The sequence below is a fragment of the Plasmodium falciparum genome (assembly GCF_000002765.6).
Source record: "Plasmodium falciparum 3D7 genome assembly, chromosome: 5".
NCBI lineage: Eukaryota > Apicomplexa > Aconoidasida > Haemosporida > Plasmodiidae > Plasmodium > Plasmodium falciparum.
This window is the reverse complement of record NC_004326.2, coordinates 1,022,501-1,035,646: the sequence shown is the minus strand read 5'-3', so window position 1 is coordinate 1,035,646 and position 13,146 is coordinate 1,022,501. Positions and strand designations below refer to the sequence as shown.

Genomic DNA, 13,146 nt, shown 5'->3' with positions numbered 1-13,146 from the left:
GTTAATATTACATATAAAAAAAAAAAAAAAAAAGAATAAATCCTAAAAATTAAAACTAAAAATCTATCAAAAAATATATTATAATATTATACATATATATGTATATATATATATATAATATGTATAAATAATTAATATGGCTTATTTAAAAAATTACAATTAAAACATAAAAAAAAATTAAATAAAATAAAATAAAATAAAATAAAGTAGAAAATAAATATATAAATGATAAAAAAAAAAAAAAAAAAAAAAAAAAGGGAATGGAATGGAATGGACGAAAATAATAAGATAAGGAAAAGTACTTATAATTAAACTAATAAACCATAATACGATAGTATAGTAAATTATATATGTACTATATATATGTGTACATATGTTTATATATATATATTTATAAAATTTAGATGGAAATTGTGAAAATCATTTTATAAATACATATATATTGCTAGGTGAGCAAATAATAAAAAAAAATAAAAAAATAATAATAATAAAATAAATAAATAAATATATAAAACACATAAACTCTAAATTATATTTTTTTTCTTCATTAATCATTCAATTATTAAACACATATTAAACATATATATATAAATATATGTATATCACATAAAAAAATAATAAAATGGACAGACGCCTAAGATATATCTTGAAAATATATAGATGTTATATATATATATATATATATATATACATACTATTATATACATTAATATAAAAAAAAAATATATTTCTATATATATATATATATTATAAATCTTTTTAATATTTCATATGAATTCCAAAAAAAAATAAAACTATTACAATTTTTTATATATTACATAAAAAGAACAAGTGTATCTTTGTAACATTTTATATATATGTATATTTTTTCTTTTTTTTTTATTATTATATTGGGGTAATGGAAGTATATTTAAAAAAAAAAAAAAAAAAAAACAAGACAACTATTCAAAAAAAAAAAAAAAAATTATATAGTACTACTAAGAAATAATAATTATAATCAGATGTAATGCAAATATTTATACAATAAAAAAAAATAATAATAAAATAAATAAAGATTATAAATACAATAAAAATAAGAAAAAAAAAAAAAAAAAAAAAAAAAAAAAAGAACGAACGAAATATTAATAAAAAGTTATAAAAAAATAAATAAATAAAACAATAGTTTCTTTTCTAGGAAATTATATGGGTACTCATATTCATAAAAAAAAAAAAGTAAATAAATATAAACAATAAAATAATACATATATACATATGTATATATGTTTTATACACACATTAAAGGAAATATAATTTACGTATAAAAAAAAACAAAAAATATATACATATATATATATATTATTTTTTTAATTGTAATAATCTATAATATACTATAAATACACACAAGTGTACATACTTCTATAAATATTTTTATATACACATGTAATATAATAATATATTTAATATTATTAACAGCTATAAATATATAAATATATAAAAATACATAAATTAATATAAACACAAAGAATAGTAATGATAAATATAAAAAAAATACACATATATAAAAAAAATTAAATAAGTCAAAAAAAAAAAAAAAAAAAAAATAAATAAAATAAAAAAAAAAAAAAAAAAAAAAAATAGGTCAAAATATATTTTTATTACATATATATTTTCAGCAAATAAACTCATATATAAAAAAAAATAATAAATGTATACTATTATTATATATCTAATAAAAAAAAAAAAAAAAAATCCTATCAAAAGCTCAAGGTGAAAAAAAAATTAAACATAATATACTAGCTGAAACAATAAATATTGCGATGATGCAAAATAAACAATAAAAGATATAGTTGCCTTTTATAAATTATTATATATGCGTAAATATATATAATATATTTATATATATATATATATATATACACATAGTAATAATATATATATATATATTATTTATTAAAAATTGTGTAAAACATAAAACTTTGCTAACATATATTTTATTTATAATATATTCCACATTGAATACATCTAATATAATATAATATATATTTAATATAATATATATATTATATATATATATAGCTGCAGGTCTTAATTAAACAATGTTCTAATATATATATTTATATACATATATAATTCTACAATATTTTATAGGCACATATTTATTTATTCTTTCTCCGTTATTTATTTATTTTTTTTTTTTTTTGCATATGTCATAAAAAAAAAATATACATTATAAACATAAATTATATCTCAATATATACACTTAATAATGTAAAAAAAAAAAAAAAAAAAAAAAAAAAGTGCACATATAACATATATTTTATTTGTTTAACACAAACGATATGTTTATTAATGAAATATAAAAAAAAGAAAAAAGTCAAAAGGGAAAGAATAAATATGTATATAAATATATTATATATAAATATATATATATATATATATTATATATCATAAATGTGAAGAGAAAAAAATAAAAACAAAAATTTGTACTTCTCATTTAAACTTTATATATTTTTACACTTCACATTTTGGTATTTACATAAAAATATTTTATATATAAAAATATATACATTTATATAATATACAATATACTTTTTTTTATAATTATTTGACTAATTTTATTTTTATATAAGTTTTGTTATTTTTTTTTTTTTTTTTTTTTGGTACTTTTTACTTTTTTTTATTATTAATCTTTTTTATTTATTATTTTTTTTTCTTTTGAGGGTTTTTTTTTTTTTTTTTTATTTGTGATTATATATATATATATACATTTAAAAAAAAAATTCTATAATTATTTTTATTGTTATGTGCTTTTATTAATACTTTGCTATTATAATATATGTAAAATAATAGGACACATTATAATACTATATATATATAATAATTGAGTAGAAAGGAAAATAGAAAAAAAAAAAAAAAAAAACACACAGAACAATATATAAATATATATATATATATATATATATATATATATATACATATATTAATTTTTTTTTTAATGAAAAAAATATGAAAAAAAAAAAAAAAAAAAATATATATATATATATATATATATTTATTAATTTACAAATGACTAATATATATTTTTATACAACATTTATTGGGTATATAAAACTATATATTCCTTGTAAATTTATATATGGTTATATATATATATGCAAGCTATTATCCACATATATGTATATATACATAGAGAATAAATATATAATAATTATCCATACAGATATACACATACATATAAAGTTTCCTTCCTTCTTTTTTTTTTTTTTTTTAATTTAAATTTTTTTTTTTTTGTTTACAAAAGCATTTATTTATAATAAAATCTTAAATCATAAATATTAAAAATAAATAATTATATATATATATATATATTTATTTATTTATAATTATATATAAACATATACATATTGTCATATTTCTGAAGGCCTTTCAAAATATATATTATACAATATAGTATATAATGAAAAAACACAACGTTAATTATAGTACCTATATTATAAGCATAGTAAAATATAACGTAGATAAGGATCATTAATATTTATAAACATGTATATGTAACAAATATATATATTTATATACAGAAAATCTTTTTATTTCACATAATATATATATATATATAAATATAGGGAGGTATAGAATAAAATATATATATATATATATATATATATATTTACTTATTTATTTATTTATATGTTGAACAGAAAAAAATTCATTCATGATAAATAATATTAATATAACATAAATAATTATTTAAAAAATATAAAAGTTGTAATACCATAGATATATATATATATATATATATCTTTGCTTTTTTTAATTTTTAAATAAATTAAAAAATATTCGTTATTTTTATTATTTATATATAATATATAATTATGATATATAATTTTTTTTTTTTTTTTAAATATAAAAAAAAGAAAAAAAAAAGAAATTTTTTTTTTTGAACCATATTTTTTTTATAAGTTATCCATAAATTTACTAGGGCTTAAAAAAAATAATAATTGTGTTATATTATTATATATATATATAATATATATATATTTTTATGTATTATTATTTTTTATTTTTAATTTCCTTTTTTATGACTTTTAACGGATAATTATTAAATATAATATAAAAACAAAATATATATTTACATTCATTTAATTCTACTGTGTACTTTTTTTTTTTTTTTTATGTCTCTATATTTTTGTTTATCATTGTCCTTTTTTTTTTAAATAGTACTTTCTCGTATACTCATAAAAAAAATATAAAATCGTATGTATAATAATAATTATGGATCATATGTAATATTATTTTCCATACATTTTTAAGGATTAAAAAATGTATATTTGGAGAATTACGTATGGAAATTATAATAATTTTTTAAAATATAAATGTAATATAAAATATTATAATATATGTATGTATATATATATATATATATAATATTTATATGTACGCCATTCTCAACAGGATATCATAAAAATGTTTTATTTATTAAGCACACGCGATTTAAAAAATATTCAACTTAATAATACGTGACCATAAAAAAATATATATATTATATATATATATTAATAATATTTTCCAATTTTTTTTTTTGTTTTTTTTTTTTGTTTTTTTTTTTTTGGTTTCTTATCGTCCTACATCCGAACTTTTATTTATACATAGGAATACAAAAAAAAAAAAAAAAAAAAAAAAAGGACAAATAATATAATAAAATTAATTCAACTTTTATCATATAAATAGGTCATTTTAAAAAATATAAATATTAAAATACCGCGTTAAAGTGAGTATAAACTATTTACTTATAAAATATATATTTCAATTGTTATGTATTAATATATATATATATATATATATATATGTTAAATTTTTTATTGATTTTAATTAATATGTTGTTATAAATAGTTAAAGAGAAATATTCAAAATTAATATATCTTGAATAAATAAATAAATATATTTATATATATCACATGATGTAGATATATATATATATATAACATAAAATTATAAGAGAAGCATATAATTTAAAAAGTAATTTTTCCGTAACATATATACGTGTATAATGTATATGTAAATGTACATGTATATTATTTAAAAATATTTCATCCTTCACAAAAAAAGATAAACTATAAAATATAAACATATAACAAAAAAATTAAATTAAAATAAAATAAATAAGAATAGGAGGTACCCCATAAATGATATTATATATATATATATATATATACATATATATGTATATTTTTTTTTTTTTTTTTTTTTTTTTTTTTTTTTTTTCTGTTGGCGCGCTTTAAAATGTAACATTTACTATATGGACATATCAACTTTGTTGGTTTTTATTTTTATACTTGCCCTTTGTGTATACCCTTTTTTCGCATGGGCTGAAACCACTTTCTTGAGAACCATAAATTGCCCAGTGTGGAGTTTCTACGGAATAATCGAGGGCATTAAAATTTTCTTTATTTTTGACAAGTTGGTGAAACTTTTCATAATCAATCCAAGTATTCCATTTATTGTTTATTTTAAAAATTTTCTTTGTAATTAATATACTACAAGAATGTTTATGTTCACAAGAAATTTCATATATATGTGATAGCGCTTTTTTTTTATTAATTAGGTTCCATGCAAATTGATACACTTCTTCATGCCATGGGATATTTTGCATAGTTAGTTGATATCCTTGTGATGAACCACAATATGTAACAGCTTTAATTTCTATAAAATCAGGATATCCTAGTTGTATTAAATTTATATAGCTGTCTATTTCATTTTCCATCATATTATATTCTTTTACTAATGTGAATCTGAATACTTTTCTTTCTTTACGATTTTTTAAAATCTTAATACATTTTATATATCTATCCCAGAAATCTTTAAATAATGGTCTATCTATATTTTTTAATGCCTCTTTATTTGGAGCATCTATGGATAAATATAATTGTGTTACTGTATTTAAATTTTCTAATTCTTGTGGGAATTGAGCATTAGTAACTAAGAATGTTGATATATTTCTTTTATGTAATTCATCAATTAATTTATTAATTTCTGGATACATGATAGGTTCTCCTACTAATGACAAAGCACAATGTTTTATATTCATAGCTTTTTCAAAACGTTCCATAATAATACCATATATACCTTTTAATTCTTTTATCATCGCTTTATGTTTTTTAATTATTTCTTCAACTATAATTTCTGCTTTATCCATATTCCATCTCCATTTTACGCCTACAGGATTTTTATGATGTCTCCAACAAAATACACATTTATTTGCACAAGCAAGACTAGGCGTAGCTTCCATACATTGATAAGAATTAATTCCATAAAACGTGTGTTTATAACAACCTCCTCTTCCTCTAACTTGTGATTTTGTCCACCTACATAATTTAACAGCACTATGGGATCCTACTATTTTATAACCTTCTTTTGTTAATTTGTTTCTTTGGCTAGAACTTAACATATCTTTTTTTTCTCCTGATATTAGATCTTCGACTTCAATTTGTTCGTCCTCATCATCTGGATAACTTTGATTACTTGATGTTTCGCTTTCGGACACGCAATTTTCACCGGTCCTAATATTATTTGTATAATTCATAATATTTGTATTATTTGTATTATTCATAATATTTGTATTATTTGTATTATTCATAATATTTGTATTATTTGTATTATTTGTATCATTTGTATTGGATGTATCATTATATTCATTTACTGATTGGCAGTTACAATTTGTACATCCCTCAACCCCTTGAATATCCCCCCTTATATACACTTCTTCTCTCTTTTCATTCATCATCCCATTTGTTTTATCCACTTTTGTTTTGTGTTCGTTCACGATATCCTTTTCATCATTACCTATAGTTGATAAAAAAATTTGATGATCATCTTTATCATTGTCATATATATTATTGTGTGTATTATATATCTCATTATTACAACATTTGTTATTATTATAATCAATATTACTTTGATCAATGGAGAGATCATTTTCTTGGTATGCCTTATTACAGTGACATCCTTCTAATTGTTCCATCGGATATATAGAAAGATCCCCTTTTTTTTTTTTTATTTTATTATTTTTTTTTTTTTTTTTTTCAGTCTCATGTTTTTGATCATGCATATAATATTTGATTTCTTGGGTTTGATTAACATTAAAATTTGTATAATTTGAAAAAAAATAACAATAATATGATAAGGTGTCATATATTCCTTTATTCATATACCATCTTTTCATATAATTAAAAGAATAGAAAAATAAGGACAAGCTAAAAGTTTTAAATATGTTACATTTCCATAATAATATAGTTTCATCATTATCTTGAGTATCACACAGTTTTAATGTTTTATATAATTTTTGTGCTCCTAATAAATGTATATATTTCTCACATTTCTTTATAGGAGTACAAAAATATTTATCTCCATATTCTTTATTACCAAATCCAATACAACTAAAAAATATATCTTTTAAATAATTCTTTTCTATACGAAAATCATTCAACATGTCTGTAAAAATCTCATCGATTTTATAAGAATTATTTGGGAAGGACCCATGACTAGATGTACTAATAAAAAAAAATAAAACATTTAAATTATAATTTTCTGTACAATCAAAAAAAGAATAATAATCATGATTATTTCCGTCAATTAAATTAAAATATATTTTCCCTATATTTTTATTATCTATTGTACAACCAACATAATTTTTAAATTTACTATTGAACATTTTTACATTCTCTTCATATGGTTCTAAATAATTTATATTCTTATTATAATATAATGGTATCATATTTTCATAATTTGATATTTTTTCTTTCCTTTTCTTTTTATTCACTTGATATTTATCAAAACGTAATTTAAAATATTCAATTATTTCATTTTCTAAACTATTCATATCTTTAATATCTAACGAGTTATTTACACAATTATTCTTATCTATTATATTACCATCCATATTAGAATGATCAACATTATCATCATTCTTATAACTTTCATTTATTTGTATTTTTTTTTCTATATAATCTTTCTTTGGAAGTATATCATCATAATTCATGTTACCATTAATATTATTGATGTATATATTTTTATTAATAATGTCATTTATGTCTTTAAAAAATAAATGAACATTTTTGAAATATTCTATTAATTCGTTTATAAAATCTTTTGCTTTATTATAGCTGTTACCATCACCTGATCCGTAAATCACAGATATGCTTATCTTAACATTTTTTTTATTATAATGTGTTCCTAAGATATTCTTCAAAAGAAATTCTTCTTCGACTATTCCCATCTTACCTTTGAACAAAAAATACTACACATATATATATATATATATATATATATATATATATATATATATATATATATATAATATATATATAATAATTTAATTTTTTTTTTTTTTTTTTTTTTCCTTTTATATCTTCTATATTTGTAAAATATATTGTCCTTTTATTCAATTCTATTTTATTTATTTATTAATTTATTTATTTATTTATTATTATTTTCACATCAGTTTACATTGTATACAAAATTAAATAATTAACAAGTCATATAATATATTATATAATAAATAAATATATATATATATATATATATATATATATATATTTATATATATATATATATATAATCATTTATATATTTTTTATTTCTTTTTGTAGGAGCGACATTTGGTTACATTAATCAAAAATATACATTACATCTTCATAATTTTTCTATAATTATCAATATATATATATATATATATATTAATATGTTACATTTTATAATATAATAGAAAGATACGAAAAAGAACAATTTTAACCCTCTGTTGAGCATATCACAAAACAGATCAACAAACAAAAAAAAAAATAAAATAAAAATAAAATAAAATAAAAAAATAATATATATATAATATATATATAATATATATATAATATATAATTATTAAAAAAATGTATGAAATGAAAAAATAAGGAATAGCTATAATATAAAAAAATTATTAATATATATTAAATATATATATATATATATATATATATATATTTTATATATATAATGATGAAACAATTGTAGAATAAAAGTTTCCTTATAATTTATTATTCATATGTATGTTATTAATTTTTTTTTTTTTTTTTTTTTTAAATAATATAAATAGTAGTAAGATATTATATATATGTATATATCTTTGTTTATTTTATTTTATTTTATTTTATTATTTTTTTTTTTTTTTCATGATATACCATTTTAAGGAAATATGAAAAAAAAAAATAAATAAATAAATATATAATAAATAGAATAAAGAAATTAAGATTTTAATTTACTCCTTATTTATATATATATATATATATATATATTATATAAGTGTTTATTATTTTCATAGTATATTATTTAAAAAGAAAGAATTGTAAAGAGTAAATTCATATGAATTTGTACGGACAAAAATATCTTCATGTATATATCTATATATATATATATATTATAATAATAATATTATGTTTCTCATTTATATGTTTATAATGAAAATCTCTCTTTTAAAAGAAAAAAATATTTTAAGAAAAATATATTGTGGTAGTATGTTTCATTACAAATATATAAGAATTTCTTTTTTCTGTCTCTTCAAATATGTATTATTATAATTTTATGATCTAACATTTTTATAAGAACAAAATTATATATGCTAAGAAAATATATATGATTGTTGTCATATTAATATATATATATGTATATATTATATCTGTGAAGGTTTCGTAGATTATCCTATATTTTTTTTTAAAACAATTCTTAAAAAAAAAATAAAAAAAGAAGGAAAAAACGGACAAACGAACAAATTAACGAACGAGCAGAGAAATTATAAAATTTTGATGTTATTAAATTATATGTAGAAATATTCACATTTCATATTATTCTTTCCTTCTAATTTATCTTTTTACATTTGATGTTTTTTTTTTTTTTTTCTTCTTTTTTTTAAGTAAAATGCTTTTTAAATGATTGCACTAGATTGTAATATGTGTGATAAAAAAAAAGAAATAAAATAATTTACATATTATATATGTATTTATAATAAAAGATTAAGGTGGCACATAAGTTATACGAGAAAAATTATATTGTGAAGATGATCGTTGTATTTAAAATAATATACACATTTTAAAACATATATGTATAATAAAACATATAGATAAATTATATAATTAAAAAAAAAAAAGAAAAAGAAGAAGATAATATGTAAATTAATTGAATTCTCCTTAAATTTTCAATTCATAATATTATAACACACGCTTATTACATAAAGGAATATTTTATAAGTTTTTATGTAGAATATGTATAATATATATAATATATATATATATATATATATATATATATATTTATAATAAATAATCATTTTTAATCTCTTTTTCATATTTATTTTTTTGTTTTTCTTATTTGGTATAATATAATATGAGAGAACAATTTTTATAAAAAAAAAAAAAAAAAAAAACCCTAAAAAAAAATAGAAGTTTTAAATACTATAAATAATAATAATATACAAAATTATATGGTGATTATATAATTTTAAATAGACTATTCTTTTTCCTTTTTTTTGTGCAATTTTTTTTTTAATATTTTTCTTATAGTATTATGAAATAAAGTAAGTGTGTTATTTTTATAAAATTAGAAAAAGTGTTGATTACTCTTTATTTTTTATAACGTTTAATTTTTTTTTTTTTTTAATATTTGTAAGCAAAAATATGAACTAATTTAAAGTTTTCCTTTCATAAGAGGTAATATTTTCTTTTATTCTTTTGTGTTTTAATATTAATTTAATTGAATTTATTTTATTTTTATATATTTTTTTCATATATTGAAATATGTATAATATGTAATGTTGGTATATAATATATATATATATATAAATATATTATATATATATATATATATATTATTAAAAATATTAATATATAATATTATGTATATACAAATTAAAGTTCTATCAATTATTGATGTTTTATTATTTTTCTTTTTAATTTATATATATATATATATATATATAAATATACATATAATTCCTTTCTTTATATATTTTATTTATTTATAAATATATTTATTTATTTTATTTTTTTTTTTTCGTTATAGTTATGGAATTATAAAAGTACATTTTCATGTATGTGATTATATATATATATATATATATATTCAATTAAATATTTGTGCAGAATATTATTACATTAATTTTTCCCAGATTAAAATATATATATATATATATATATGTATATATAGATATGCCTTGTCCCCTTTTTTCTTTTTATTTTTCTTTTCCTTTTTCTTTTCCTTTTTCTTTTCCTTTTTCTTTTTCTTTTTCTTTTCCTTTTATTTCTTTTTTTTTTTGTTTCTTTTCTTTTTTTTTATTATATATAATGGATGATGACTTTGTTAGAGCTCTTAATAAATTCAATTCCAAATTTTCTTTCCGTAATAAAAAAAATTCACTCAATGAAGTTCTTCAGAAAAACAAAAGAAATGATAAAAAAGAGGATATAAATTGTAATAAATTAAAAAATGATTTAGAATTACAATATATACATAGTTCTAATAATAAAATATGTCAGAAATTTTTAACTTTACCACTTAACAAAAAATCGGATAAACTAAAAGACCACTCAGATAAAATTATACTAGTTAGTTTTATGAACATAAAAAAAAAAAAAAAATGTATATGTATATATATAGAGAGATAAATATATTATATATATATATATATATATATATATATATATATATATTTATTTATTTATTTATTTATTTATTATCATTGTTACACGTTGACCATATCGAACATTGATATATTAATTTGATCATTTTAATTTTATACATATGAATTAAAATGTATACAATGTTCGAATAATAAAGTTATCAAATATATGCTCAAGAAAAAATAAGGAAATAGAAAATGTGACGAGTGATGTTGTTTATGTTACCTTTAAATAAAAAGTAGTATATATACAATATTACCAAAAAATATTTCACGTTTCCTTTTTTTTCTTTATTTTTTTCTTTTTGAGTGTATATATTCTCTTGCGTTTATATTATAGCTTTTTAATTACTATAAAATGTTGATGTAATTAATCTCACGCATAAACGTATATATTTAATACGTCTAATAGTAAAAATATATATATATATATATATATATATATATATATATATATTAAAAAATTAATATTTATGTAATTATGCATTGATATATAAAATATATTACAAAAAAAAAAAAAAAAAAAAAAAATGCTATCATGGTGACAGTTATTTTAAATATATATATATATTTATATATACATATATTTATATGTATACATTTTATTTTGTGCTTCATCCCCTTGTTGTACCATATTATACATATTCCATTCCCATTAATTTGCCATATTATCATTTTTGTATTTCATTTTTTTTGTTTTATTCTTTTTGTTTTATTTTTTAGCCGGTTTCTATTTTGAAAACCTTGGAAAAGGGTAACTACAAGAACGAAGTAGAATTTCCATATACCTTTAGTATTAAGAATGTACAAAATAATTATATTACACATGCATGTGTTCTCGAATTTAGTTCTAACGAAGGAATCATCTTCGTTTCAGATAACATAAAAGAAAACCTAGGATTAAATAAACCTCAAAATAGTAGCATAGCACGTGTTTTAATAACCTATTGTATATTATCCAAATGTGATTTTATAAAATTAGATTCTTTAAATAATAATATTAATGATATAAAATATATGAAAAATTTATTAGAAAACGAATTAAGTTTAAATTATAGTACGTTAACTTTAGGAGATTATATACATATTAATCATCTTAATTTTTATATAAGTGAACTAGAACCAGATAATGCCGTTTCATTAATAAATACAGATATTAATGTTGATATTTGTGAAAGAAATAATATGGAAGGGTATAAAAATGTTAATATTCTAGGTGATCATAAAGATATATATGAAATTATTAAAATCGATATACCTATAAATAGTAGTATTCAGAAAGGTATGAATAAATATAAATTTGTTCTTAATAATAATACATTAGATCTATTAAAAAAAGGGAAAATTGAACTAGCTATTCATTTACAATCTCAAATGATGTTACATTCTCTAAATTTGTTTATATCCTTACCTCCCTTAGATTCTGTATCAGAAGTACTTCATCATTTATATATTGATGATTATAGTACGGA

The 13,146-nt window shown here is 16.6% G+C and overlaps 2 protein-coding genes across 2 annotated transcripts in view; one reads left to right on the top strand and one right to left on the bottom strand.

Annotated features, from left to right (window-relative positions):
* Window positions 1-5,284: 5,284 nt before the first annotated feature.
* Window positions 5,285-8,251, bottom strand: PF3D7_0524900 (S-adenosyl-L-methionine-dependent tRNA 4-demethylwyosine synthase, putative; the record flags this gene model as incomplete). The annotated part of the gene is made up of 1 exon (XM_001351769.1): window positions 5,285-8,251. One exon carries the CDS (start codon window positions 8,249-8,251, stop codon window positions 5,285-5,287), a length of 2,967 nt encoding a protein of 988 aa, XP_001351805.1.
* A 3,088-nt stretch (window positions 8,252-11,339) lies between these two features.
* Window positions 11,340-13,146, top strand: part of PF3D7_0524800 (ubiquitin fusion degradation protein 1, putative) — a gene marked incomplete at both ends in the record, with an annotated part of 2,900 nt that continues 1,093 nt past the window's right edge. The window contains 2 exons of the mRNA XM_001351768.1: window positions 11,340-11,600; window positions 12,398-13,146. The exon at window positions 12,398-13,146 is cut by the window's right edge and continues 1,093 nt beyond it. Coding sequence (XP_001351804.1) covers window positions 11,340-11,600; window positions 12,398-13,146 — 1,010 coding nt within the window. The remainder of the gene's footprint in view (window positions 11,601-12,397) is intronic.